Source organism: Phyllosticta citriasiana (genome assembly GCF_038021145.1).
Source record: "Phyllosticta citriasiana strain CBS 120426 chromosome Unknown IWZ02scaffold_13, whole genome shotgun sequence".
NCBI lineage: Eukaryota > Fungi > Ascomycota > Dothideomycetes > Botryosphaeriales > Phyllostictaceae > Phyllosticta > Phyllosticta citriasiana.
Window position 1 is genome coordinate 617,986 of NW_027117290.1, and position 27,691 is coordinate 645,676.

Genomic DNA, 27,691 nt, shown 5'->3' on the forward strand with positions numbered 1-27,691 from the left:
GGCACGCCGCCAGGCCCTGGCACAGGCACCGTGCTTCCACCAAATCTTGTGCGAGACAGAGCAATTATTCAAGCATTCGCAAAGACAGTGACGGGGGACCCGTTACACATCACCTCAACGTGGCAGGGTGAAAACCCATGTCTATACAAAGGGTTCGTTTGCGACAAGAATCCAAATACGGGGGTCCTATCCCTCGCGGGTGTGGATTTCAACGAATATCTTCTCCGTGGTCAAAAGTTGTTTCTCAAAGGCTTCCTTGACAAGCTCGTGGACCTTGCCATCTTCCATGCCAACTCCAACGGTTTTCGCATTCCGGTGCCGCCAAGCCTTGCTCAGCTCCCCTATTTGTACGAACTGGACTTGAGCAACAATTATTTGACTGGCAAACTTCCGCCGGGTGTCCTCACGGCCAAGAAGTTGACCTTCCTCGATCTACGCTTCAACTATTTCAGGGGAAGCATTCCGGGCGAACTGTTCTACCCGGACCTTGACGTTCTCTTCCTCAACAACAATGGGTTCGATGGTAGTATCCCCACTGACATTGGAGGTTTGCGGGCTCTTTACGTCACTTTCGCGAACAATCTTTTCACGGGTTCTATCCCCGAGGAGATCACCATCATGCCGTATCTCATTGAAATTCTCTTGGAACACAATAAGTTCACTGGCTCTTTGCCTACCGAATTTGGAAGGTTGAAAAGCATGACTCTATTTGACGCTTCCAACAATCAGTTGTCGGGCACGATTCCCGAATCGCTCTGTGGGCTCCCCAACATACGGTCGGTGGTCTTGAAGAACAATCAGTTCACCGAAGATCTCGGTCCCATCTGCCTTAAAGCCCTCCAAATGAACAAGCTCGATGTCGCCGGCAACTGCATCAAGAACGCACCGAACCAGAAGCCTGGGTGCGGCACTGGGAATGATCCTAGTAAGCATGATACCAGTTTCCAATGGAGCGTGACGAGAAAGGCCGTGGACGACAACGATCAGTCTCACGCTACGGGAAAACCACCGGATTAGGCTGGATGGAGTCTCTTCTCAAGATTGGGTCATGTTTTTGGGATCTGTGTTTGACACATCCTATGCCTAGGCTTTTTGTGTCGAGAACATCGGCTTGAGGCTGAAGAGTTTCCGGTTCTGGCGGCTTTGATTACTTGTCGTTCCAAAAGGGAATGGATCATTCCTCGGTGGAATGTCACAGTTATACTAGCAGTGTTGAATGATGCTACAAGACGATAACTGTCGTCTGCTAATTCATTTAATCAATTCTTGCAGCTCATCTCGTCTTTCTCTTTGGTGTATACAAATCTCCTGTTTGTCCTCAGAGGCTTCAATCAGATGCGCTGTGCTCAGAACAGCCACTTCGATTGACGTTGGACCCGTGCACCGCCACCTTCCGGCGGCTCCGCGCTAATACGCGCCGCCGACCCTAGATTTGCCGGCGCCTGGAAAAACAAATCTAATTTGGTCTTCGCAGAAAGTCTTTTAAAATCAACCCTCGCGCTCGTTCCTGCGTTTTAAAAGTTTCCCGTCTCAGAGGGGAGATAAATCGCCGCTTCGAACAGCCTCAGTCACCTCATCGACACACTTGCATCGACGCCATGGCGCCCACAGCATCCAGGTCTACTCCGCGATCAATCTTGATCATCAACCCTAATTCGACCGAGTTGATGACCAGGGCGCTCGAGTCCGTCGTCAAGGCCATGGGGTATCCTGATGTCAGCCTTCCCACATGATTTTGCCCGACATCCGTTCCATACTCGTTGCCGGCGTTTGTTGGAGGACAAGGTGTGACTTCGGGCTGTGCGTTGATAGAAAAAGCATGGCAACGGATAAGGAGCGGCATTTCGCTCCACTCTCATTTCAATTGGCTGTTTTTTCTCTTCCTTTTTTTTTTTTTTTTTTTTTTTTAGACAAAGTAAAAGCGTGGGGAGGAAGAAAACGAGAGGCCAGTCCGCCCGTCATGTCCATCAACGATTACTGAACTGCGCCTCTTTCATTTCTCACGATGGACACACTTTGCCCCACGAGTCTACCTCAGTCCAAACTTGCTGTCGGACTAACCCATGGACATTCTCTAGACCCTCCACACCTTCTTCACAGGCCCCCCAAACTCTCCATCCAGCATCAATGACCTCCCCACCATCACCGCGTCGGCTTCGGCCTGCCTGCCCCATCTACGCCCGCTGCTGCCCACGCACTCGGCCTTCCTCGTCGCCTGCTACTCGCCGCACCCGCTCGTCCCACAGCTCAAGTCCGACCCCTTGCTGCTCTCATCGTCGCCCTCGGCCCCCAAGCCCGTCGTCGGCATCATGGAGGCGAGTGTCTCGGCGGCGCTGCTGACTCTGGCCCCGGGCGAGCGTTTCGGCATCGTCAGCACCGGCAAGGCCTGGGAGACGCTTCTGGGCCGCGGCGTCAGGGAGTTTCTGGGGACGTGTCCGACGGCTGAGGATGACGAGCAGCCAAAGGGCGAGGAAGACGACGACAACCACGCCACCATCGACGGAGAGACTGAGGATGCCCGCTTCGCTGGTGTCACGACGACCGGTCTGCATGCTACCGAGCTGCACACGACGCCGCGCGATGTTGTCGAGAGCCGTGTCAAAGAGGCTGTGAAGAAGTTGCTTGCGCGTGGCCGCGTTGCCGCCGTTTGCCTCGGATGCGCTGGCATGGCGGGCATGGATGCGTGGGTACGTGAAGCGTGCGTCGAGGCGTTGGGTGAGGAGCAGGGCGGGAGGGTTCGCATCGTGGATGGAGTCAAGGCAGCAGTCGCGGCGATTGAGGGGGCTTTGAGGATGGGTGTCTAGTTGGAGGTGCCGTCTTCAAGATGAGCTCAACAAGTTGAGGCGGAGAGCGATGGCAACAAGTGGATGACAAGAGATCCGTGACACTGGAGGAACCGTGCAATGGCGCAGAATGATGTTAACGGCCGCTTCACTGATTGATAAACCACTTTAACGCATGCTGCTGCGTATATGAGTATCCATCAAATTCTTCTATGGAAGAGAACAGGGTGACGAGAGTGGCCAAAGAGCAAACAACTCCAAAGCGTCGAAGGGGATATAACGAAGCAGTGAAAACGTGAAAGACGGTAACAGCAGAGTCACCAATTCCCCAAGCACTGAAGCCACAATCATATTCGGAAGAAGAACTTCACCCTGATGTGAGCTAACAGTGCCACTCTCCAGCCAAGACCCGCGTCGCCGCCCTAACTCGACTTCCTTGGTCTCGCAGAAAGTCACCCTCCATGGATAACACGATACCATACAAACTAAGTTAGGTCAACAGACGGACGGACGCGCAGACGGTACATTGCGACTGAGTAGTCGAAATAAGCAAAGTAGCCTTTTGCGCGCTATTTTGAACCCTAAATCGCGCCGCCTAAGGCAAAATGATTGCTGTGCCTAGAATGATGGCAATAATAGTGGCAGCGGCGGCGGCGGCGGTGGCGGCGGTAGAGACGGCGGATCCAATCCGATCCGAATGCGGTGGGGATATGGTTTTTGTCCTCTTGCTACTACACATGTTTATAGAATGGTTAAGGTGGAATTAGGGAGGGTGGGGTGGTTGGATGGAAGGGGAAATTTAGGGTCTTGCGGGCGTTAGGCAGGGGTGATGGATGTATGCGTCTATTAATGTTTACCTTGCAAATCCATGAGAGCCTATGTATGGGGTGATGGATGGATGCGTCTATTGTGTTTACCTCGTATATCCTGGTGGAGCTTATGTCCACCGACGATCATGCAAGAGAGCGCGAGCATGTGAGACACAGAGACCGAAAAAGGCGTAAAGGCAATCTATAACTCCGTCCGCTGCGTCTAACATGCAATACGGGGGCTTAGCATGGGTAGGCTACACTTTACTTTATCATGTCTTAGGCCTTATTTCCTTCCCTCCTTCAACGGACTTGAGTTTTTTGGAGTTGTTCCCTTTTTCCCAAGTCTCGATTTTTTTCATTAATTGACCCGGCTTTTTCGCCACCTCGTAAAGCTAGTTCACCATACACCCCAGGCACCCACCCCATGTCCCGCTCACCTGTCCGTCCACCAGTCCGTTCGTCCGCAAAAGGAAATCGGTGGCATCGTCGTGGTTAAAACGTCTGTCTCTTTTTTTGCGTACCATCTTGGTTCCCGTTCATTCGTCTTTCCGTCGTAGTCCTGCCTTAGAGTACCCCTGTTTGGCTATCATACATGCTGCTGCTCGTTCCAAGGAGACAGCTAAGTATTCACTCATCCCACTTCCAGCAACTCTCGGCCCCATGATCGTGACTTCGTTGGCTCTTTTCGAGCACGCTAGATATGTATGCTTGAGAATTTTGGCATTGGCAAGAGCGCCTTGTGCGCCGATTCGCTCCATCAAGAGACGCCCGTGTCGAAAACATGTATGCACAACATCCCTACAACTCTCGCCTCGACAGAATTGATATCCGCACAGGGAATGAATGCGCAGGCTGGCTCAATTCTCCTTGATCTTGACGTAGCCAGCCAGCATTGGAAACGTGCTCTCAAACGCAGGAGTCAGCGTCCAATTCTCCAGATTCAGCAGGTGCGCCTCAAACGCCGGGTTCAGGACATATTCCTGAAGGGAGGTCGTGTCCTCTGATACCCCACCATCGCCACCGGGCTGCTGCTGCTCCGCAGCGCCTTTCAGGTCACCATCGACAGAGACGGCGTCGGCCCGTGGTGAAGATTGCGGCGGCGCCTCGGTGGCCGGGTCCACGGGAATGCCGCTCGCCGTGGTGTTGATGTTCGGGCCGGCGGTGGTGCTGCTGTTGCTTCCGCTGCCCGAAGGAGCTGGAACCAGGACATCATGCGGGTCATAGGGCCAGTTGAGCGAGAGTGATGCCGTGTACGGGATGAAAAAGTTGTCAAGCGCGGGAGTAATTTGCGGGTTGGACTGGAGTGATATCAGGCGATCGCGGAGTCGAGGCCTGTCAGATTAGTCAATTGGAATTCTGTTTTCAATGGCATCTTCACCAAGGTCACATACCATGGCACATAGTCTTTCCACATTGGGTGAGGCACGAAAATTTGACTGGTGCGTGGCGTCATCCAGTCTGGTAGCCGCTCGTAGTTTTCTTCTGTTGATTCAATATGCCATCGCATATACAAAAACATGATGTACAGGACGGCGACCTTTTCGGGGAGACCAGCCAAATCAGGGAATGTGCCCAGGATGTCCGTGAAGACTCTGGACAGTGGATGCGATTGCGTGGCGCGCTCAGGATGGATTAATGCCGTAAAGTTAGGGTACGGCGGACCGGCCACGCTCTTCAATGGCATTCCCTGAGCAACCTGGGTGTTGCTTTCTCGCAAAAAGTCGATGAGGACATTGTCCAGCGGACATGTTGCGTGTAGCGTCCGAGGGAAAAAGGTGCACGCCTCCAGAGCGCGATCTTCTGGATTAAAGTCCCACCCCGACGACAAGTCTTGTTTTTGAACCCCGAGGCTCAGCTTCGGCCTATTTTCCACCAAGAATCCAACTCCAAGGCGTTCATCGGAGTTTTGTGCGAACTCGAGGTCGGGGTGAATGTTGCTTCGTGGCTGTTCGTATGACGGTTGCTGTTGGTTCCATCCGCGTACATTGCTTGTAGGCGGAGCTCCCGGAAAAGGCCAATTGCGGCCGTTTGATGTTTGGCTACTAGGCGAAGAAGAAGGTCCTTGTGTTGAAGGTCCTGGACCTGGGACTGTTGATACCGAGGGGTGAAAGGCGCGCTGGTCTGGAATCGGTACTGTTTGCGGAGTGCGAGTGCCAGGGAGCTGCAGGGGGCTTCTTTCAGCAGCAGCAGCCAGCTCTAGAGGCGTTTGTCAGCGGGAGAATCTCTCAAAGTTGAGGGGGTTGCGTGCCATTGAGACCGTGGTTACCCAGGATGGGCTGGATGATGGACAAGACGGTGGCCAAGCGGCGGCGTATGTCTTCATTCTCGGCCTGGATGAGGTCCTTTTGGCGCAGAGCATTGTGAAGGTCATTGATGTGCTGTTGTGACTCGAGTTCCTTGATCCTGTTCTTTAGGTTCTCAATCTCATTCTTTGTGCGCTCGCGAATGGCGCGCTGTGCCTCGCGGTCGTTGGCGCGTTTGCGGGCAAGTTGCTCAGGAGTAAGGTTGGCGACTCCGCGCGACGACGGAGCACCCGACGTGCGACGGCGCTTTGGAGCTGGCGAAGGCTCAGCTGTCTGGGGCTGGCCATTGTTGCTGTGGTCGCTGACGTCCATTGCGATGAGCTTGTACAGATGGATTGGGGTGTCAGAGATAGAGTCATGTTGTGCCTACGTCGGGGCTCTCGGGCCTATCAGAAACGGCCTCACGAATAATAATCCGGGGACCACCCGAAGGGACCCGCACTCGCCCCGACCGACTTCTACACCGGTAGACCGGTGCCTCTGAAACGTCGTCCCGTCGCTCGACCTGATTTTCACTATCTCTTGCATCCGAGCAAGCAGACAATGCGAAGGAAATTTGCTACCGTGAGCTCCAGGGCTTCGGGGCCATCCTAAAATTCAACACGAGCATCCAATGCCGCCCACCCGCCGCCCGATGCGCCTCCACGCCGCCCTCGCCCTGGTTGCTGTTGTCGTTGATGAGCTCTCGATGGACACCGCAACGTACAAAAGTGGCATCTGGGTCATCACATCATGGACGAATTCGTCGGGGCCTGAGCGTCGAGGAGATTGCGGCTGCGAGGGATCGGCCAGGCAAAGACATGGGCAAACCTGCTCTTCGGCGTCGAGTTGACAGAGCCTCAGGAGGATTCGGACGTTGAACTAGACCAAGAGCTAGCATAGTCGGCACTGCGACTTCAAACGTCCATCAAGGCTCGAGTGTCCCCGAGCTCTGCCAGCGCAGTGCGCATTGTGAGTAGGTGTCCCAGCACAGACACGCTGTTGGTCATATGCCTGGGCAGGGCTTGGAAAGACTGACCAGACAGGTCTTGGTGAGAACGCCCCGAATATGCAAACGTGATCATGGGCGAGGCAGTGGACGAGGCGAGACATTTTGGGGCTGTTTGCATCTACTGAATTGTCATCGATTCCAAATCGGGGGCGTTCTTCGAGGGGCAGAGATGTTGGGCACGGCAGATCCAAAGCCATGACTCGCGTCACACGGATACGACCCGCGCAGGAAGAGAAGGATGCATGACGCGTCGGAGATGGCGAGCTTGGCGAGCTTCCGAGTTCAAGACATGGGTGGATTGAGGATTTGTGATTTTGGAGCAGGCAGTGTGAAAAATAAGCGACAGTACATATTGATCTTGGGCGGTGGCTGCTGCAGCAGACTGACGTGTGGACTGTGGAGAAGAGTATTGGCGCGTGCTGGAAGGGTGCACGTGCTGCCCAAAAGGTCAATGGAGGCGGTTTGCAGGCATGCACAATTTTTTTTTTTTTTTTTTTCCTTATTTCCTTTGATGGATGGAGACGAGCGACGAAACCATTGCGGCTCCGATGAGAAGGACACGAGCAAAGAGAGTCGCGTCAAAGGCCGTGGTCATAGACTCGACGCGCTTCGCGGGCGGCCGGGTCGCTTATCGCTTGCAGGTGGAGGGCTGTCTGACTTGCTTCATGCTGCGAACCATGGCAGAAGTGGGGCAGAATCAGATCGATCTATAGCCTTGGGCCCTGGAGTCGTGCAGGCCAGGTGTGCTTTTCCCAGGTGTTTGAGAGCCAAAGCATATCTGGTCCCTGACCAATACATACCCAGTATCCAGGCGAGCTTGGCACCGGCGACAGCGGGTGTTGCTGGGGAGCATCATTGAGGAAGAGAAGGAAGAGAAGGATAAGAAGAAGAAGAAGAAGAAGGAGAATTAAGGAGCCGAGGAGGAGGAGGAGGAGGAGGAGAAGAATAAGCAAACGGCAACGAAGCAAGTTGTCTTCAACACCTACAGCAGACGCGGGTGGGTAATGTACTTTTTGGCGGCACAATCTGCACAGGGATGTTCGCGGCCGCTTTCAATCTCCGTCTTGAAACGCGCCCGAGAGCAGCCCCTTGCGCCGCCCATGCCAGCCAAAATCTCCAGTCCGCCAGTGGGTTCCGGCTCCCATTCCACCCATCCCCAATCCCATCATCCACTTCTTCATCCCTCCCCAACCCATTGCGACCTCTCCCTCCCCGCAGACCTTCGAGTCGCCCGTTCTGCCCTCATCCTCTCCTTCCTTGCTCCTGGTCGCAGTGCGCTCGTTCCCTTGTCACCCGCTCTTTGTCTACCAGCCTCTCTCCCTCCACCGCTTTTCTGTCAGAGCTGCCATGACGGTATCCCTTCGCGCCTAGCAGGGCCTGCCGAATCCAAAACACGACACCTCCTACCTTGGCTCGCAACTCACCGTGCTCCTGGTCGCTCTTTGTCGCCTTGCAACACCATTCACCCCCGCCCGCTCCCTTACCCTCGCTTTCGCTCGCTGTTTCCGGCCCTCTCCTCCTCGTCTCTCCGCCGTGCGACCCACCCAGCCTTCGCACCTCCGACGCTGAGCTGGATGCTCCTCCGCAACCATGACCCGTCCTACAATAATCAGAGCAGGTGAGACTCGACCACATCATGTGCCACGCCCGGACCCCTCAGTCGCTCATGGTTTCGCGTCAGATACCATCGACCTGCAGGATCCAGGTTCGCCCTCGGCCTCAGACCATAGCCGGCAGCCAACACAACCCGCCCCCCTTGGCATTGGCCCAGCCGCACCACATCAAGCCGCCGCCGTCAAACACGTCGAAGACGAGCGTCAGTCGGAAGAGGACGACCTCGCCCACCAGTGGAACGGCGATCAAAACCACAACGGTATAAACGGCAACGCGAACCACGTAGAACACGCGACAGACCCAAACGACGACGCCGACATGGCAGACTCCGAGACTGAGGACATGGACGATGACATGCTGGACAAGATTTCCAGCTCTCCATCTATCGACGATGGTGGGTATTCTCTGCATTTTACTTGCGCTTCTACTGCACCTTTACAACTCTGCCCTGCACTTTCAGCCTCTCCCGCCTCAGCATGGCCAACTCGCACCACTTCATTGTCAGCTAAGTCCGTCACTTGCCAATCTCCTTCTCGTTCTACTTCGACTGGTTCTACCACGTCGCCCCATTCAGACTTTAGTTCTTCTTCGCCTTTCACTTCAACGCCTGAACATCTGCCATTGGTTCTTCGGAAAGGGGAAGACGTTGGCTTTGGTGATGACGTGTTTTCTTCGCCGTACTTTTCTTCGCCTTTGCATTTATCCCTCCGCATGGAATCATGCGCACACAGATCTTCGTCCAAGGATCATCATCATCTCGTCAACGTCACTCCAAGGGACCCGCTGGAATCTGTCTCGCAGGAAAGGGACAATCAAGAGCCCAAATCAACCTCGTTCTCCTGGGAGGAGTCAGATTCTGGATACAAGGAGGGTCTCGATCATGCCAACGAAATGCTGGACGGCACTGGTCCTCTTCAAACCGAGCCATGTCACGATAACGAAAGCGATGATGAGGCCGACGACACTTCGTTCTTCATCAAACCTCGCCCGCTTCCTCCACTGCCAACTTCAGACGGCATGGACGAGCTCGAACCCACATCAACATCATACGGCCGGATTTCGCCCCCAGAAATTTTCGAGAGGCCTCTCGACATCATCGAACCTGGCTCGCCTGCGTCTTCTTCCGAAAGTTGGCAAACCGACAGTTATGCGTCCAGCTGGAATGAACTTGACGACGATGATGATGATACCCACGGCGATTGCTCTTTTCTTGACTCCGAGCGAATCGATTCTGGATGGGGCGGAGAGTGCTTACGCGAAACAGAGGACATCGACTTCGAATTCGTCTACGCACTGCACACGTTTGTCGCAACCGTCGAGGGCCAGGCCAATGCCACCAAGGGAGATACCATGGTTTTGTTGGACGATAGCAACAGCTATTGGTGGCTGGTTAGAGTTGTCAAGGACAGCAGCATTGGATATCTTCCCGCCGAACACATCGAAACCCCAACTGAGCGGTTGGCTCGTTTGAACAAACACAGAAATATAGACGTAGGATCCTGTTCGACGAACCGGATGAATCTTGCTAACTTTTGTCACAGCTCGCTGCGGCAATGTTGGGAGATACGACTGAGAAGTCCAAGAACCCGCTCAAAAAAGCAATGAGACGACGCAACACGAAGACAGTTCAATTCACCGCCCCTACATATGTTGAAGCATCCGAATACGAGTATTCTACGGATGAGGAAGATGAAGGTGACAGCGAAGTATTTGGAAACGGACCTGTACAAATTGAAGAGGTGCGAGAAGAAGATCACGATGAAGACGCGATTGCGGTCGAGCCGCTCCGGATCGGCTCCAAGGACAAATCGGCCGACGATCTGGATGCAAGCAAGTCAGAAGAGGAAACGACTAGCGACAAGTATGAGGAGCAGAATGAACGACTATGTCGGTCACCCACAATCTTCAAATCAATATTGGAGAAGCTAACAACACGAAAGTGGACGCCAAGGTCTCGCGGAACGGCACGCTCCGAAACACGGACTCCTTCTTCAAGGATGATACTGTAGAAACCCGCAAGATTTCATTGACACCGAACCTCCTGAAGGATGATTCCTCCCCGACCACAACCAAATCTGAAAGTAGGGAGCGGGGACCGAGCTTGGACAGCCTTGAGAAGGAATTGAAGTCCCCAGAACGAGTCAAGGATGACAAGAAAAAGAAGGAGAAGAAGTCAGGAATGCTCAGAGGTCTGTTTGGCCGCAAGGACAAGAAGGCCAAGGGTTCAGAGTACGAGGGCGGCGAAGAAAAGCATTCTGGAGAATTCTCGCGCGAGTCCTCATCGAGGGATTCAGACGACATTGGCTCACCAAGAGAATACACGAAGGCCGAACCAGAGTCCCCGCAAGCGAAAGAAAAGGCGAAGACCCCGCCGAAAAAGCCCGAACCAAAGGTTAATGGCCAAACGAAGCAGCCGGCTGCTGAGGTCAAAACCCCGCAGATCACGATGCCTGAGAAGACGGCGGCCCAGAATGCAGCCGAAGCGACAATGCGTCTTGTGGAAGCGGAGCCTGAATCTAGGGAACCCGACTCTTCCGAGGCTTCACCACTTACACCTACAGGTCAGGAACCCCGCGCAAGAAGCGGTTCCAATACGGCCAAGCAAGCAATATCTAACATGCTCCGTTCCAACAACAACAACAACAACAACAACAATAACAACAACAACAATAACAACGCAACCCAGTCGCCCGAGAACAAGATGCCGCCCCGCCAAAAAGTTATCAAGTCGAAGCAACGGGTACCCATGGACGATTTCGACTCGACACCAGAATACGAGAACAGCGACCCTTTTGCGGACCCCGAAGAGGAAAACCAGCATGGTCAGCAGCAACCTTTATCGTTGTTAGGCAAAGACGACGGCAAATCGACCCAAACCAACGGCAAGCCGGAAATATCACCTATCGATACATCGCACCCTGACCATCCACCAGCGCTTGTCGGCGATACTTCGAGCCAGGATGAGCCTGACATCTCTCCCGTTTCACCCTCAGGTTCCCCAACCCGCGGCAGGCATCCCGGCGGCCCGCCTTCTGCAACCAAAGTTCTTTCTCCTACCACCACGGGCCCGCCTCCTCGCGCCCCTCCTGTCGCCCCTGGAGCCATCAACACCAGTATAGTACCCAGCCCAACACTATCCGGCCATTCGAGAGACCCTTCTTCGGCGGCAAGCTTGCCTCCTTGGTCAGACGCATCCTTGCGTTCCTACTTGGATGACGGCAGCGACATTAGAGACATGCTAGTCGTGGTGCATGACACGAGCGGTGTTACCCCTGTCGGCCCGGAACATCCAATCATGAGCGGTCTATTCAAAGAAGAAAGAAGCAAAGTAGCACAGATGGGGACGCAGTTGGATTCGTTACTTGGTGACTGGTTAGGGCGCAAGCAAAAAGCCCGAGAACAAGCTACCAAAAGCCCACCCAATGCCCACCTCGGTAAAGTGTAGAGACCCTTTTTTTCCGAGTCATGTTGGCGTTTGTTTGGCATCCAGCCCTCTTTTCGCACTTCTCTTAGTTTCCGGCGGCGCTTTGGGGAAAGGGAGCTCATACCCGTTGGTAACGCGCAGACGGAGGAGTGTCTTGATTTTTCTTCTTTTGTTTCTGAGTTTACCCGCGCTGCGCTATCATGCTGATCATGGCGATTGCGGGCGGTCTTTTCATTTAATGCTGGTTAAGCTTTTACTGCCTTGTAACAGGTATGACGATACGCGCGCTCTGCTGCCTCGGAGCCGACTTTTGGCGGTCATTACACCCTTTCGGATTCTCTCTTTACTGATTCTTTTCCTTTCACCCACGTCGCCTGCTACCAACTTTGTCTTCTTTCCAATTCCCTCTCTCGCTTCTCCTTTTTCGAGAAAAGGGCATTATTGGGAACTGGCGTCCTCATCTGTCTTCTGTCCCACATTCGACGTACTTTTCTTCTTCATACGCCCCATGTACTATTGCATACACCACACGCGCGACCGTCTTGCGAACTTAATTGTCTTCTTCTTTTTGTCTTTCTCGATTTTTCACAAAACATTCACATACGTCGGACTCGACATAGATGGGGAACTACTGGGGATTTGGGCGAGGCTGCGGAACGACACGGCCGGCATCGACACGGGTATTGTAGAGGGGCACACGTACGCGGCTCTGCGTCTTTTGGTCGGCGATGAGGAGAGGGCGTTTTCGACGATGCGCATGGGGTGTTTTTATTCTTTTACTCCTTTTCCTTCTACTCCTCTTCTGCTTCTGTTTACCACCACCTTGATGAAAGCATGACATGTATACCCTTGAAACCTTTTTTCTCTCTTCGACTTCTCTTTGCTTTTTTTCCGTTCTTCTTAATGTTGAATTTTCGTACCGCACCCCGCAGTCAGTCAATCAGTCAGTCAGGCAGGGAAACAGATGTCGATGAGCAAGCGAGATTCTCATCAGACCGGGCTTGGTTGTTGTGTTTGGAGTGGAACTTCATCCCTGCATCCCCCTTTCTTTCCTCCATTCGTCCTTGTCGTTCGTCGTCGATGCTTTGTTGTCGTTGTCTTGGGGTTCCTGTAGTAGTCAGCCAGTCAGTCAGTCGGTGAACCTTTCTCCCATGCTTTGGAGCGCGGAGTAGTGGGCGGAGTATGATTTACGTAGAGCGCGGGCTGGGATGGGAAGCAGCAGCAGCGGCAGTAGCTGTAGCGAGAGCGGTAGTAGGAGGAGTAGTTTTTTGGTAGCTTTGGTACCCATGGCAGCGGCAGCGGTCGCGACTGGTTGTAAAGCCAGCGCCCAGACTATCTTATCAATACTTTTGATGATTGAAAATGACTGGGCTTTTCCTCGCGTGGTTTTTGTGGGATGGGTGGATCTAGCAGGCGCTGTGCTGCGTTGCGTTGGGTGCCGACGCTTATAGTAGGAAGAGCTAGTCGGACGTGCAGTGCAGCGTCTACGCGCAGCTAGCAGCCAGTGGCCGTAGTACGAGATTGGATGTACTGTACTACTGCTGTACATGCACGCAACGTGAACAGCAACACAACGTACGCGGGGCCCTATTGAAATGGAGATTCGGAACGTGTAAGGGGTATATTCATCTGTCTGTCCATCATCCCATCCCGTCTTTCCGTCCATCCGTGTCCCGCTTTGATCCTGTACAGTACAGTACACCTTGGGAAACCTTGCTCGCTTTTCTCTGTCTTGCCTTGCCTTGCCATTATGTTTGCTATACAGCCAACAGAGCAAAGAGGAAGAAACAAGAGAAGTGTCCTCTAAACCCCACCCTACCATGAGCCTATCCACTCAAAGCTCCTTGAAGGGGAAAACCGAAAAAGTATCCGTTGAGGCGGAGAGATAGGAAAAGGAAGAAAGAGAAGCTCCGAAACGCCTGCGCCTGTCCTTGCCGCAGCCAGTCCCGACTAAACCTATGTCGTCAAGCCTTGACCCAGAATCCATGGCCAAAAATGGTGTCTCTTTCTGTCCAGTTGATGACCTGTATTATTGGTACTCCTTAACGCGCCAGCCATATTCATACTCATGCACATGCCAGTCTGTAAACGGTGGTGCAGGTCACCAGCTAGCTTTGGCGCTGCCGTCGGGGCTGCGTCGCCGCGCCCTTCTTGAGCAGCAGTGGAATGACGTCGCTTGCTTTCGTTCGATTCAGCGTTTTCCGGCACACGGGGCACTGTGACCGCTTAGGCCCGTCGAAGCCTGCGCGGTTCTCGCCGGCTATCAGAGCTTCCATGAGGCAGGTGTGGCAGAAGACGTGACCTGAGGAGCTTTGTTAGTTTGGAGAGGGGGGGGGGGGGTGGGATGATGATTGGGGATGACCTACCGCATGCCGTGGCTGTAATATCCTTGGGCGAGTCCATGCATATTACGCAAGTGATGTTGGAAAGGCGCAGCGGCGCATCGGCTGGTGGTTCTGCCTGCGCCTTGACTTGCTCTAACCGTTGCTTCTGCAGTGCTTCTGCAAGCGACTTGTTGTCATCCGCCAGGTCGATGTGCTCGATCTCGGATACATCTGGCGTGTTTTGGTTTTCTGTATTCTGCGTCCCCGTTGTGAGGGCGGACCGTGATGAGTTATCGCCTCTGCTGCTCCTCCGTTGTGGCATGCCATTGCTGTTCAACCTGGGCCGCTTGTACGCCGGACCAGACGATGCCTCAGGCGTCGTCCGTGACGAGGATGTTGATGCCGCGGTTGCCCGCGAGCGCTTGGTTGTTGAAGGCATGTTGTTTTCGCTGAGGTCGGCAGAGTCTGAGAGACGACCCAGGGTGGAGCGTTCTTGGGACAGAGGGGGAGTAGCTTCGCGGGTAAGGTCGACGTAGCCAGGGCTCTGCCGGCGCGGCATGTATGGGACGTAGTCTCCGGTACCAAAGTCGTCCTCTGGATCTTGGTCGTCGAAGTCGTCTGCCGGTACGTAATCCTCGTACAGGGCAAACCACCTGTCGACTTCAGGGTCCAGAGATTCGTCGCCGCCACGGTTTGAGGATAGAAGATGACGTGGTGAGGAGGGAGCGGCGGAGGGTTGCCGGTCGAACCAGTTGGATTCTGCTCCGGTGGTGTACAAGTCTCTCGTGAGATTTTCGATTCTCGGTAGTATGGGGTTGTCGTCGTCAAAGTCGTCAAAGTCGGCGAAGGGCCGTGGCCAGTTGTGGGTAAGATCAGGCTCAGACGGGCGCGGACTGTCGGGCTGGTGGTGGAGGTAGTGGCCGTAGCGGCGGTCGTAGTTGGTTGAGGACATGGTGAGGCAACAAGCAACAATGCGTCGTAGTCCGTTTGTTTTTGGCCTTTTTGCGCTTCCTTTTCGCCCGTCAAGCAGTGAATTGTAGAGGCTGGCGCGAAGTCAATTCAAGGGTGCGGTGGATCCTTGCGGCAAATCACTTGTGCTGACTGATGAGGTAACCAGCTACTGCTGCGCTGCGACGCAAAACTAATTTGCTTCCTCCGCTCTGTCCTCTACTCTTGCCTCCTCCATATTCCGCCGACGACAACCACATCTACCAATTCCCAGGACCATGAAGTGACGGTCGTCTTTGCTCCGCCATATGATGAGAATTCAGTATCGCGGCGCCACCGTCGTTAAGCCCGCAACCCTCCGCGCACCGCGAGCGCTGTGTGCGCGTCACGCCACTCCTCTGCCATGTCTCGCTCGGAGATGGTATGCGCAGGCTGCTCAAGCGGCCGAGCAGCCCAGAGAGCGTAGGAGCAGTCTTCTTGGTAATGCTCCTCTGCTCCAACTGCACCACAACCCACGCTGACCCTACCCAGTGCCATCGGAAGCTCGCTTCAACGAGATCGGTGTCCAGCAGCTCAGTAGCCATGTGCACCCGCAGATATTTTCCACCGGAAACTCGCGACCGCCACAGGAACTCATAGATCTCGCAAGGGACCACCTCACCCGACATGAACTGCTCGGAAAAAATCAGGACTCGACGTCGCCAGTCGGCTTCGAGCTGCCGCCACTCAAGGGCAAGACTTTGGACGAACATTTTCACAAAATCGGCATGGACGTCGCCGAACCATACCTTTCTCTGGCAAAAGAGTACATTCGCGCCAATGCTCCTCCGAAGCCCCGAAAATGGGTTCGCAGGAGCGGATGGACAAAATACTATACGGACGGATCGTCGGAGGCCGTAGATGCGCCGAACGAGTCTCTGCTGACTTTCGACACCGAAGTCATGTACAAGGAGACTTCGTATGCCTGCATGGCCTGCGCCGCGAGCCCCACTGCGTGGTATGCCTGGATCTCGCCATGGTTGCTCGAGGAGAGCGAATCTGACGGACATCTTATACCATTGGGAGACCCGGAAATGCCCAAAGTCGTTGTGGGACACAACATTGGCTACGATAGAGCAAGGATAGCAGAGGAATATTCTTTGCAGCAGTCCAAGAGCTTTTTCATGGACACCATGTCATTGCATGTTGCTGTGAATGGTATGTGTTCACGACAGAGACCTAAGTGGGTGAAACACCGAAAAGAACGAGATTTACGAGACAAGATTGCAAATTCAGATGAGAGTGTCGACCTCAACTCGCTTCTGCAGTCGGGCAAGCTCAGTGACGAAGAGGAGGAACTCTGGATTGGGAGGAGCTCGATCAATTCGTTGCGCGACGTGGCCATATTCCACTGTGACATCACCATTGACAAGGCGAGGAGGGAGTATTTTGGAGAATTGGATCGCCAGGGCATCCGAGAAAGACTTGAGGAATTGCTGGACTACTGCGCTGCCGATGTCGCAATCACGCACCGAGTCTACAAAAAGGTGTTTCCGCTGTTTATCGAGCTATGTCCCCACCCTGTCAGCTTCGCCGCGATCCGATTCATCGCTCAGGAGATTCTGCCCATCAACGAGTCTTGGAACGAGTACCTCGAAAATGCAGAGGGCACGTATCAAAAAATGTCCGAAGGTGTCCAGCAGCGTCTGGTCGATCTGGCGCAGAAAGCCTTGGAATTTAAAGAGGACGCGGACCATTACAACAACGACCCTTGGTTGAGCCAGCTGGACTGGTCCGGCCAGGAGATTAAGATGGCGAAAGGAAAGAAGAAAAACGATCCCCCAAGACCGGCAGCCAACCAGAAAATGCCCGGAATGCCGAAGTGGTACAAGGATCTATTTCCCAAGGCCAAAGGCCCAATCAACTTGACCACCCGAACGCGAGTCTCGCCAATTTTGTTGCGGCTAGCATGGGACGGTTTTCCTCTTGTCTGGTCAGACAAGTTCGGCTGGACCTATCGTGTTCCAAACGGCACGCCGCTCAGCGATGAGATGAAGGCGGCAGTGTGTGACATGCACGAAGAGGAGAACTCCAAGCTTCGAGACGACCGAACCAATGTCTATCTGAAGGTACCACACAAAGACGGACCAACAGCGCGCTGTACCAATCCCATGGCAAAGGGCTATCTGCAGTACTTTGAGAATGGCAGATTGACATCTGCATATGCCTACGCCAAGGAAGCTCTTGCCATGAACGCGTCCTGCTCATATTGGATCAGTGCCCGGGAGAGGATCAAGTCGCAGATGGCTGTTCTTGAGGGAGATGCCCATCTCAATGGCAAGGCCGTTGTGCCTTCGACTGAAGGAGTCGAAAAGAGTGATGGGGACAAGAAAATTGGATACATCCTTCCTCAAGTCATACCAATGGGCACCATTACCCGTCGCGCCGTCGAAAATACATGGCTGACAGCCAGCAATGCCAAGAAGAACAGAGTTGGCTCCGAGCTCAAGGCCATGGTCAAGGCTCCGCCAGGCTATGTATTTGTCGGTGCTGATGTAGATTCCGAGGAACTCTGGATCGCCAGTCTGGTTGGTGACGCTCAGTTCAAGCTACATGGTGGCAATGCCATCGGATTCATGACGTTGGAGGGTACCAAGTCGGCCGGAACTGATTTACATTCGAGAACCGCGAGAATTTTGGGCATCTCCAGGAACGATGCCAAAATCTTCAACTACGGGCGTATCTACGGAGCAGGTCTCAAGTTCGCCGCTCAGCTGCTTCGCCAATTCAACCCAAGTCTGACAGAAGCTCAAACGACCGAGACTGCTTCCAAGCTCTACCAGGAAACCAAGGGTAAAAAGACACTTCGAAAGGTGCTCCTCGATCGTTCATTCTGGAGAGGAGGTACCGAATCGTTCGTGTTTAACAAGCTGGAAGACTTCGCCGAACAAGAACAACCCCGAACCCCTGTACTTGGAGCTGGCATTACTGAGGCCCTGATGAAGCGCTTCCTGAGCAAGGGAGGCTTCATTACCAGCCGCATCAATTGGGCCATTCAATCTAGCGGTGTCGATTACTTGCATCTGCTGATCGTAGGCATGGACTTTCTCACACGCCGCTACAACATCCAGGCTAGACTGGCCATCACTGTCCACGACGAAATCAGGTATCTTGTGAAGGAGGAAGACAAGTATCGAGCCGCTATGGCCTTGCAAGTTGCCAACTTGTGGACGCGCGCCATGTTCAGCCAGCAAGTGGGCATCGACGACTTGCCACAGTCCTGCGCCTTCTTCTCCGCCGTCGACATCGACAAGGTCCTTCGAAAAGAGGTTGACCTTGACTGCATCACGCCATCACACCCAGACCCCATTCCCGTCGGCGAAAGCATCGACATTGAAACCCTCCTCGCAAAGGGCGACGCCGCATACCTCGACCCGACCATCCAACCTCTTCCTAACCAAGCGCCCCATCCCGAAAAATACGCCTACAAGCCCCGAACGCCAGTCATGGAGACGCTCAACAAGAACGTCAACATGTCGCTGCTCAAGGCGCAAATCACGTCCGACGACAACGAGCTCAAAGAAATTATCAAGTCGGTGCGGCCACCGCCCGCGCCGCGCGCCAAACGCATCGGCACCGGCGCGGGCGTGCTGGGCGACGGCAACACCGGCAAGGTCCCCGCCAACCCGTCGCCAAAGCTGCACTACCACCCGCAGGCCGCCGGTCTGATGGAGGTCGACGAGTACGAAGGCAAGTCGTTCATCAAGCACTACGATCACAAGATCAAGGGCACGCAGGGGTCCTCGTCGCAGCCCTGGCAGAACAACCGCTTCGACAAGTCGGGAGCGGCTGGATCGCGGAATTGGCACGGTCGCATTTGATCTGTTGTCTTGTGAATGTGAATGCCGTTCAGGACCGTTTTGTTGCTTTGTACTTGTGCGGGAATACTGTAAAAACACACAAATCATCATCTACCTCCTTTGGGACGGCAAAATGGGGTACAGTGGGTGGGCTATCAGGGTTATAGGGTCTTTTCCGGCGTAGAGTCAGTTGGGTTTGACTTTTTGTTTTGTGGGCATGAGCGTCATGGCGAAAGGAACAAACGATGGCGAGGTCTGATATCTGTCACTTTCTCCTAGTGTGATATCTTTTGATTGCGTTTTCCTTGACGTCGGGACAACAGCTATCTGAGCTGGTTGATCTTTCTTTTCTCCACGCATCCCCCTGCTTTTCCTTTTTGTTGTACTCCTGTGTGTACAGCAGCGCTCTCTGTCTTTTTCTTGGTAAAGTGTGGCGTGGCGTGTGCTTTGCCTAAGTATATGTCTTGTCTCTGTTGCCGATACCTGTTTGCAGCTCTTGAGATCCTGATTTCACCCTCCTGACGATTAACGATGAGCCATGTCTTCTTGCTTTGTAGCCTTGACTGGGTGGAGATATGGTCAATTTGCCTTCACGTGGGAAGCAAAGACGGAATTAGTGCACACCAGCAAGGCAACGCAAATGGTGCACACGAACGATGGCTAGATAACTAGCCATGACACATTTGGCAAATACAAAGTTTCAGATATCCGATCGCCTCTCGATGGATTCGTCCAGTGCCATGCAGAGGTTTGACAAACCCGCGTCTGTCCACTATCATACATGTGCTTCAGGATTCTAGATGCTCTTCTTCCTCATGCATCTTCTTGTCAGGCGGAAGTGATACCTATCGACTGTGCACAAGCGCACTGTCGTGAATGCATCTATGACATGCTCCGTCCTGAATGCGTCTTTAAGACCAGGAAATCCTGTACGCCTATGTCAGTCTCCATCTCTCGACCTAGTAGCAGCAACGGAGAGGTGGTCAACGACTTACGCAAGCATGATGCCGGCGCCGGCGGCTATAGCCACAAATTGGGTCAGAGTCTTCCTTGTCTCCTCGCCCTTCTTCGGTCCGGTCTCCAACATCTCGGGTATGACGGCCACAGTGCCAACGTAAAGGAAAGTGCCGGCGGTAAAAGGGAGCAGCATGTCGCCCCACCTCAGACTGGTTCCCAAGAGACCTGGACCGTCAGTGTCCGCCAAAATGCCGGAAGAGCTGCCTCCCAATTCCTGCACTGCTATGCCAATGATTGTTCCGAGGAAAGCACCGACCGCGGTGACAAATTGGGCGCCCATGGCCGCGCGTTTGCTAAATCCTGACTGCACCAGCAGCGCAAAGTCGCCAACTTCGTGGGGGATCTCGTGGAAGAAGACGGCCACGGTCGTGGTGGCTCCAATCGTCGGGGAGGCGTAGAAGCTGCTGGAAAGGGCAAGACCATCGGTGATGTTATGCGTAAAGTCGGCAATCAGGTTGAGGTAGCCTCCAAGCTTCACGCTGGTAGAGGGCTCCTCTTTCGGTGGAGGGTAGGCGTGTTGGACCGCCGAGGTGCTTGTTTTGCGGGACTGGACACTGGAAGAATCAGGCTTGTCCAACCCACTCGATGTCGCCGTGGAATCGTCATCCTTCTTGTCAGAGGAGTGGTTGTGGCCGTGGGAATGGTTGTGAGGGTCTTCGCCGCCAGTCGCAATGCGCAAAGCCTTGTCCATAGCCACGAAAGTCATGAAGCCAACCATAATGGCTACACCCAGAAGTAAGTTCTTGTTTGGCTCGACCATGACAAACTTTACTTTGTCGATCTCGTCCTCGCCCAGGAAGATTTCGGGAAGTAGGTGGAACAAAGTGTCGCCCATCAACCCGCCGACGGCGAATGCAACCATGACGCTAAGCGACGAAGGGTCGATGTTCGGCGGGCATAGTGCCAGCAAAAGGTTTGGCGGGCCAGAAATGTACAGTGTAGCAAGCAGAGCATTTACAGCTGGACTGCCGGGGAAGAGGATGCCAAAGATACGTGACGTCAGGCTGCCCGCGGCAGGACTCGAGGCGACTTTCTGGGCATTGAGGTCTTGGACGACGGGGCATTCCTAGAGCGGGCAATTAGCAACCTGAAGGAATTGAAAGTTGTAAATGTACCTGCAACTGCTCCTCGATGTGTCCCGCGGTCAGGGTCCCAGCAGACGCTCGGTCGTGCTCCTGCAAGGCGGCGGCATTGACGTAGCAGGCCAGAGAGGCCGCCAAAAGAGCGCCCGCGATGAATGACCGACGCGTCGACATTGCAAGGAGACAGAAATGAAGGAGATGAAGAAGGAAGCCCACGAATCTCACAAATGACGATCCATGGGTTCCGTTATCGCGCAGCGGACCCTTGGACTGGCAAAAGGGCCAGCGGGCGTCGGACGTACGAGCGTGACTAATCCCCGCCTGTCTATCGATAAGGACGATCCCTGGCGGTTCCTGAGAGAAAAGTTCCCCGGCGGCTCAAGTTGTCTCCACTTGACCCAAAACCAACACCACCAGCCATGGGTCGCGAACTGCAAAAGCGCAAGAACCGCTCGTCAATCGCCAAAAAGCGCCAAAAGCCCAAGTCCAAGAAGAAGATATTGAGCAACCCCATCATCGCCGCAAACTGGTTCGTCACCACAACCCCAGAAAAGAATCTTTTTTCCTACAGCGGCAACACAACCTCGCTGACCACGGTCCCAGGAACCAAAATGAAACTCTCACGCAGAACTACCGTCGCCTGGGCTTGAGTACCAAGCTCAATCGCGTGACCGGCGGCACCGAGCGCACAGCAAAAACGGACAACCCGGGAACCGCACCCCTCGCCGTCAATTCCAAGGCCGCAGCGGCCGCACCTCAAACCGAAGAAGCGCGCATCGAGCGCGACCCAGAGACGGGCGAGGTGCGCATCGTCGACGACGGCAGCAAGAAGGCGCGGGCCAATCCGCTAAACGACCCGCTCAACGACCTTGACTCGGACGACGATGAGGAAGAGTGGCACGGCATCACCGGCGAGCAGCACTCGCTGCCGGCAAAGACGAAAAGGGAGAGTAGTGGCGGCAGCACGGTGATTGCGCAGCTAGAAGCGGTCGCAGCGTCCGGGGAGCGCAAGGCGCCGCGCAAGCAGTCGGAGCGCGAGCAGGAGTGGGTCGCACGGTTGGTGGCCAAGTACGGCGACGACTATGCGCGGATGAGTCGCGACATGAAGCTCAACCCGATGCAGCAGAGCGAGGGCGACATCAAGAGGCGGGTCACGCGGTGGAAGGCCGCCACTGGCCAAGGTCAGTAATCGGCAGCAGTTCGACTGCCTGCTGGACCGGAGAAAAAAGGAGGGGACAAAAAAGGGAAGCTGCATCATCACGACGATGCGAACCGCTGTTGTGTCGGGCCTTCTATTTAGAGTTTGGGCGTGCTCTCTGCTGTGCTAGTCCAGGCAGCGTACATATATGTTGCTGTACTCGGTCTGCAGGCAAGCAAGCATGTCAGCAGAACACAGGGCACACGCGCACGCACGCACACATACATTAAACATCAGCATGCACGAACCACAGCGCAGTTGCTGCAAGGGCTTGGAATGGCGTTTACTCGGCGCATTTGGGAGTTGTTCTACGTCGAAATCAGGTCTATCAATCTATCAGCCCCATCAAGGGACATGCCATTCAATCGCCGAAATCTTTGATTAAGCCAAGAACAGTGGTATGGAACCATTGACACGCTTGGTCGTAAAGGAACATGTACGCATCCGTGTATAGCACGTCTCTCAGAAACCACGGCGGCCCCTCATGCATAATACATACCTACTCCCAAAACCGTGAACATCTTTTCAACTACCCCGTAAAACTCCCACCTCCCAGCCTTACGGCCAATCACATGGAAAACACCACCCAAAACAGAAGCATCTTCGCACAGACAGCCTTCTGAAACCAAGCTGCCCCCCAAAAACCCCCAGTCCCTCCCTCCGCGCCTGCCTCCCAACCTCCCGGTTAAGTCCTCTCAGCACAGACAAATGCATCTTGTTTTAGGAGCAGTGGGGGGCCGGGAGGCGGCCGGGTCGCGCGTATACGAACCGAGCGTTTAGGAAGTATTCTAGAGGATCTCGGCGCGCCTACCATGTTTAGCTGCTACTGTACTGTAAGTACTGTATTGTATAGTTGCTACTGTACTCCCCGCGCTGCCGCCCGAGGGAGATGATTAGGTGGCGCCGCGAGAGTTTGGTGGTGAGTCCGTTTGGTTTGTTAGTCAGAAGACAGATGGGCGCTTGAGGAGGAGGAGGAGGAGGAGGAGGTGGTGGTGGTAGTGCTGGTGCTGGCTGCTGTTGCTAAGCTTAGGGGTGGCGGGTAGAAGGATAGAGGATTGCGTTTTTTGTTGTCTCGTACTGTGCTTAGTGGATGGTGGTGCAAAATGCGAATATCGTCTCATTCCCGTCACCGTGGGCGAGCGTGCCCGTTGATCCCATGTCGTCAAATCAAGCTTATTCCAGCCTGCCCTGCTGCTCTTCCACCCGACGTCGTTACCCACATTCCACCCTCCAAACCTCATCTCTCCACCATTAGAAGACTGTAGACAGCAAATGTTCCAGAAAATCAGGAATGCAGAAAGACCCCACAGTCATTAAAAAGGAGAGAAGGAGAGATGTAGGGGGGAAGATAAAGAAGGTATCTAGTTCGAATGGACAATAATGCACAAATTCTATCTTTCCTTCCTGCTCCCTTCCTTCAATAGTCTTCTACTTCCTTCCCATTCGCGAACCGATCGACGACGACAGCGTACCGCTTGCTGCTACTGCTGATACGGAGAGACATATCTGGCCTATGCCTGACTGGTTGCCCTATTACAGCCGCGCGAGCAAAAAAAGTCCGAAAAACGCGTCTCTGTCCGTCCCATTCGAGCCAGGTGAGGTGGTGGATTTGAGCTCTCCGAGCCACAAGGGAGGACTGAACAAGCGTCCGAAGCCAGGCATCCCGAGTTTCCCGTTGGTGTGGCGTATGCGTCGACCTTGGTCCTCCTCCAGAACATGAACAAAACCGGACACAAGGGGCAGATGAAACTGCCCATGCATGTGGCCCCCGGATTATCCCCTTCGCAAGAAGAAAATAAAGAAAGCAAAGCGACCCACCAATTCCATGCTGTAAATCGTGCGCGAGCAACAAGCTTTCGGTACTTGTAAAACCCCACACTCGCCTTCTGGTTTCTGTGATGGGACTTCCCCATTTTTCGTAACACGAGGAACAACAGGTGTCTTCGCCACAGAAAATGCAGAATCCGAAAATCCAAAACGCTCGTCAGACCTGTCCAACGCGTCCCATTTACTCCCGAATGTTAAAGAAGAAAACTGTAACCCACAATGTTCATTAAGTGTCAATGCCGAATCTTCGAGGCCCATGTGCGAGCCCGAGGCAAAGCCATCAACAATTGTGTCAGCCGCCGGTTCGGCCGGATATCCCATGACGGTCGTGACAGAGAATGAAACCCAAGGTGAAGAACCTTGGACAGCGAAAAAATCCGACAAGTCAGCGACGCAAGCTGCTTTCTTTGGGTTTCCAGAATGACATCATCTTGCTTAACCTTTTGTGTTTGCGACTCTTGATCTCGTTGACCTTTTCAGAGTGCTCACTTTGAGGTCTCTGCTCGACTGAAAGCTTGCTCCTCTCGCCACCAAAAGAGCTTCCAACCAGCCTTGAAAGGCTGGCAATGCTCGCTCGCTTGCGACGGCTCTCGATGGGGATGCTCGAGACCGAAGATACCGACGCTGTACGGTCGCCAGGACTATGCGGCACAATGTAGGGGAAATTCGCATGAGCGGCGCTTGTCATGGTCGATCGGCTGCTGGTGAGGGAGGGGACGTCGTCAACCGAGACACGGTAGTCTGGCCCGGGTTCGCCAAAATTTGCCGGGCGCCCGTCAGTGATGGAAGAAGAAGAAGCCGTGCCAATCCTCGGCACGTCGAACGACCCTTTGCGAAATGGTTCAGTTGGTGGACTTAGCGAATCAGGGGTAGCGACATGACCCGAAGCTGATTCCTGAACTTTCTTCGGTGAATCGTGCTCTTTTGTGATATCGGCTCCTGTCTTGGGCATGATGGTGGATTCCGACGTTCTTGTCGTGCTTGAGCCTCCACTATGATCGTCGCGGTCCTCGGTGATGGTGCCTGGACTTGTTTCCGCAGCATTCAAAAACGGCTTGGAACCTGGGGACACGGGAGTGACGGCTCGTTTTGCTTTCGGCGAGTGATTTGCTGCATCGGCAATAAGTGTCGAGCTTGCACCAAAAGCGCCTTCAAAGTTCCAGGTGCTCTTAAGCTCTGATTGTGGTGCTTCCGGCTCTTTCGCTTGCAGTTCGCTGTCTGAGTCGTCGGAGCCAGCTTCATCTATTTTCTCGTCGTCCTCCTTCTTTGCAACTGAGCTGAGGGCGGTAGTCAGCTTTCCTGCATTCAGTGTGATGGGAGATTCGTCATCCTCCTCCTCTTCCTCAAACACATCGGCCATTGGCGTTGTGGCACCGGTCATGGGCGCGCTCCGAAGTTCAAACGGGACAAGCTCCGGAGCGCTCTCAGCACGCCTATGGCTGGCGATGCCAAAAGTTCCCATGCTGCTGTGCATAGGCCGCTTTAGAGCCGAGGGGCCTCGATTACGTGAACGAGGAACAGGGCCGATTGTCGGAGTGTTGAAGGGGCCAAGAGCAGCGTCCAGGTCAATCACCGGACTCATGATATCGGCATCCTGCTTCAAAAACTCCTTTGGCTGCCAAGCCGCAAGGCTGGTGTTGACCTTGGGTCGAGCAGGCGCGACAGTAGCAGTTGGCGTGACTATGGTGACAGTATCGTCGACATCAAAATTCGGGGAAATTTGAGAGACGTCAAGGTCGTGGTCCTGGTCGTCAAAATGCAAACTAGACTGGCTTGGTAAAGTCGGAGTCGATCCCCTGCGAGGCAAGTCTTTTAATTTCGAGCCGTGCCGCTTTGCCTTGCGAGAGATGATGGATGTGGCCCAGGACTTGACTTTGCGAGGCTTCTTGCCAAATCCCTTGCGAGCCGCGGAGGTTTGGCCGCCGTCGGTGGATCCAGCGACTGGACTTGGTTCGGCCGATGATGGCACAGGCGAATCGGACGGGATGGAAATAGAGGAGTCGGAATTGTTCGTGGCGGGAACGATGGAAGAATCACTGTGTCGCTGCTCAGTCCAAAAGAAGCTTCTCTTTTTGAAGTGATTTGAGGGCGCCGAATTTCCAGGGAACGGTGGCGGGGCTGCTGAATCGGGAAGAATTGCTGACCTTGGACGACTGTCGTTTGTGATGCAATCAAAACCAGTGCTTTCATTGTTGCCGAAGTCCAACATGGCACCAGCAGTGCTCGGTCGCGGAACGGTATTCTCCGGAACGGTTGTTGGGTTGCTGGTGGGAGGCCTGGCCCAGCGGATCCCTTGAGGACTTGATGGTCCACTCATGACAGACGAGAGGCTGTCGGAAACCGAGTGAGCCCTCACAGTCGACATTGTGCTCTCTGTCTCTGACGAAATGGTCGAAAGAGGCCGAATAAACTCGACGGTCTCTGAAAACCCTACGCGCGCGCGGGAAGGCGGACGATTTTGAGATAGATCAGAGCTCTCCTGGTGCTTAGTGAGATCTTCAGAGCTGCCAGAGAGGACGATGGCGGGGGCCAGAGGCTCGGCTGCCGGCTGAGGGGAAGGCTGAGAGACGCTCTCCGCGGGCGTTGCGGGAACATTTTCGATGCGTGGGATTGGAGGAGGCTGGTTCTTGGGCTGAAGCAGAAAGGACAAGTCGTGAGACGAGATGGCTCCAGAACGGCGATGAGCATGGCCTCGCCTACCCGCAGGAGACGCAGGCTGAAGGGCCCCCGAACTTGGGGCTTCGAGCCTGGTCGGACTCGCGCTCATGGGGACAACGGTGCCCGAGGATCGTCCTCCTCTGCCGCCAATGTATTCGCTAGCTCCTCGCTTATGAATAGAGTGCCTGGAAGGATTGGTAGGCGAAGTCGACGTTGGAGTCAGAGGTGGAGTCGTCGTCGTCGGGGCAGCCAGACCTCCTTGGCTTGCGGGACTGAATGAGAAGTCTGGGAGGGCGCTGGCAGAGCGGCGCTTGTACTTGTCCCTGGTGTTTTGGGCGCGAACGGGGTCGGGTAGCGCTTGGAGTGACGAGGGACGCCTGCTTGACGAAGCCTGAGAGTCTCCGGGGGCCGGAGCAGGGAAGACGAAGTGAGGATTCGGAATGAGCTCGATGGGCTCGACGGCAGAAGATTTTCGCCGTTGGTAGAGCGAAGATCCCATGTCGGCTGGGGTGGAGCACGGCGGTACAGGCTGTTGCGGCATGGCAATCTGCGCCATGGCAAAAGGTCGCGGACAAAATGGGCGAGTTTGTGATGAGCAGCAGGTCGGCGCGACAGAAAGACAAAGGTCGAAATGGGCGTGGTTGCGCGGAAAGTTGCAGACGGCCTGGTGGCACAGCAGTGTTTATAAAAAAGGCGAAGAGGCGCAGAGCGAAGCGTGCGATCGAGGAGGAGAAGCGAGACGATTAACTGGCGGGGGAGGTTAGCGCAACAGAGGCAGAGGGTGGAGGGATAGTACAAAAGTTAGTAGGGCGGAGAGGCGACTGGCGCGGAGAGAGACTGAATGGTTGATTGAATGATTGATTGATTGATT

General features: G+C 54.4%; 11 protein-coding genes across 11 annotated transcripts; 6 read left to right on the forward strand and 5 right to left on the reverse strand.

Moving 5' to 3' along the window:
• Nucleotides 1–861, forward strand: IWZ02DRAFT_355645 (leucine rich repeat protein; the record flags this gene model as incomplete). Its single annotated transcript, XM_066764293.1, has 1 exon — nt 1–861. A coding segment is annotated over one exon (861 nt), but the record flags the coding sequence as incomplete, so codon positions are not given.
• Nucleotides 862–1,444: 583 nt separating this feature from the next.
• Nucleotides 1,445–2,899, forward strand: IWZ02DRAFT_69868 (Asp/Glu/hydantoin racemase). The gene is made up of 2 exons (XM_066771090.1): nt 1,445–1,715; nt 2,079–2,899. The coding sequence occupies exons 1-2, from the start codon at nt 1,599–1,601 to the stop codon at nt 2,802–2,804; spliced, it is 843 nt and encodes a 280-aa protein (XP_066619694.1). The 5' UTR covers nt 1,445–1,598; the 3' UTR covers nt 2,805–2,899.
• Nucleotides 2,900–4,436: 1,537 nt separating this feature from the next.
• On the reverse strand, nt 4,437–6,325 carry IWZ02DRAFT_69888 (uncharacterized protein). Its single transcript, XM_066771092.1, has 3 exons — nt 5,844–6,325; nt 4,987–5,791; nt 4,437–4,927 (listed from the first exon to the last, which is right to left on the reverse strand). The coding sequence occupies exons 1-3, from the start codon at nt 6,208–6,210 to the stop codon at nt 4,453–4,455; spliced, it is 1,647 nt and encodes a 548-aa protein (XP_066619695.1). The 5' UTR covers nt 6,211–6,325; the 3' UTR covers nt 4,437–4,452.
• Nucleotides 6,326–6,928: 603 nt separating this feature from the next.
• IWZ02DRAFT_69886 (uncharacterized protein) lies at nt 6,929–7,866 on the forward strand. The gene has a single exon (XM_066771091.1). The coding sequence runs from the start codon at nt 7,128–7,130 to the stop codon at nt 7,746–7,748; it is 621 nt and encodes a 206-aa protein (XP_066619696.1). The 5' UTR covers nt 6,929–7,127; the 3' UTR covers nt 7,749–7,866.
• Nucleotides 7,867–8,360: 494 nt separating this feature from the next.
• Nucleotides 8,361–12,355, forward strand: IWZ02DRAFT_69917 (uncharacterized protein). Its single transcript, XM_066771093.1, has 5 exons — nt 8,361–8,507; nt 8,571–8,897; nt 9,768–9,994; nt 10,045–10,390; nt 10,444–12,355. The coding sequence occupies exons 1-5, from the start codon at nt 8,480–8,482 to the stop codon at nt 11,946–11,948; spliced, it is 2,433 nt and encodes an 810-aa protein (XP_066619697.1). The 5' UTR covers nt 8,361–8,479; the 3' UTR covers nt 11,949–12,355.
• A 1,680-nt stretch (nt 12,356–14,035) lies between these two features.
• IWZ02DRAFT_435965 (uncharacterized protein) lies at nt 14,036–15,203 on the reverse strand (the record flags this gene model as incomplete). Its single annotated transcript, XM_066766489.1, has 2 exons — nt 14,036–14,229; nt 14,294–15,203. 2 exons carry the CDS (start codon nt 15,201–15,203, stop codon nt 14,036–14,038), a joined length of 1,104 nt encoding a protein of 367 aa, XP_066619698.1.
• A 196-nt stretch (nt 15,204–15,399) lies between these two features.
• Nucleotides 15,400–19,059, forward strand: IWZ02DRAFT_425296 (DNA polymerase gamma; the record flags this gene model as incomplete). The annotated part of the gene is made up of 2 exons (XM_066765893.1): nt 15,400–15,679; nt 15,731–19,059. The coding sequence occupies exons 1-2, from the start codon at nt 15,508–15,510 to the stop codon at nt 19,057–19,059; spliced, it is 3,501 nt and encodes a 1,166-aa protein (XP_066619699.1). The 5' UTR covers nt 15,400–15,507.
• Nucleotides 19,060–19,673: 614 nt separating this feature from the next.
• Nucleotides 19,674–21,443, reverse strand: IWZ02DRAFT_69942 (ZIP zinc transporter-domain-containing protein). The gene is made up of 3 exons (XM_066771094.1): nt 21,171–21,443; nt 20,034–21,121; nt 19,674–19,965 (listed from the first exon to the last, which is right to left on the reverse strand). Exons 1-3 carry the CDS (start codon nt 21,309–21,311, stop codon nt 19,950–19,952), a joined length of 1,245 nt encoding a protein of 414 aa, XP_066619700.1. The 5' UTR covers nt 21,312–21,443; the 3' UTR covers nt 19,674–19,949.
• Nucleotides 21,444–21,556: 113 nt separating this feature from the next.
• Nucleotides 21,557–22,326, forward strand: IWZ02DRAFT_435968 (nucleolar protein 16; the record flags this gene model as incomplete). Its single annotated transcript, XM_066766490.1, has 2 exons — nt 21,557–21,666; nt 21,741–22,326. 2 exons carry the CDS (start codon nt 21,557–21,559, stop codon nt 22,324–22,326), a joined length of 696 nt encoding a protein of 231 aa, XP_066619701.1.
• A 1,385-nt stretch (nt 22,327–23,711) lies between these two features.
• Nucleotides 23,712–24,398, reverse strand: IWZ02DRAFT_69961 (uncharacterized protein). The gene has a single exon (XM_066771095.1). It carries the CDS (start codon nt 24,246–24,248, stop codon nt 23,847–23,849), a length of 402 nt encoding a protein of 133 aa, XP_066619702.1. The 5' UTR covers nt 24,249–24,398; the 3' UTR covers nt 23,712–23,846.
• A 161-nt stretch (nt 24,399–24,559) lies between these two features.
• IWZ02DRAFT_407739 (uncharacterized protein) lies at nt 24,560–27,376 on the reverse strand (the record flags this gene model as incomplete). Its single annotated transcript, XM_066765685.1, has 1 exon — nt 24,560–27,376. A coding segment is annotated over one exon (2,817 nt), but the record flags the coding sequence as incomplete, so codon positions are not given.
• Between the last annotated feature and the right edge of the window lie 315 nt (nt 27,377–27,691).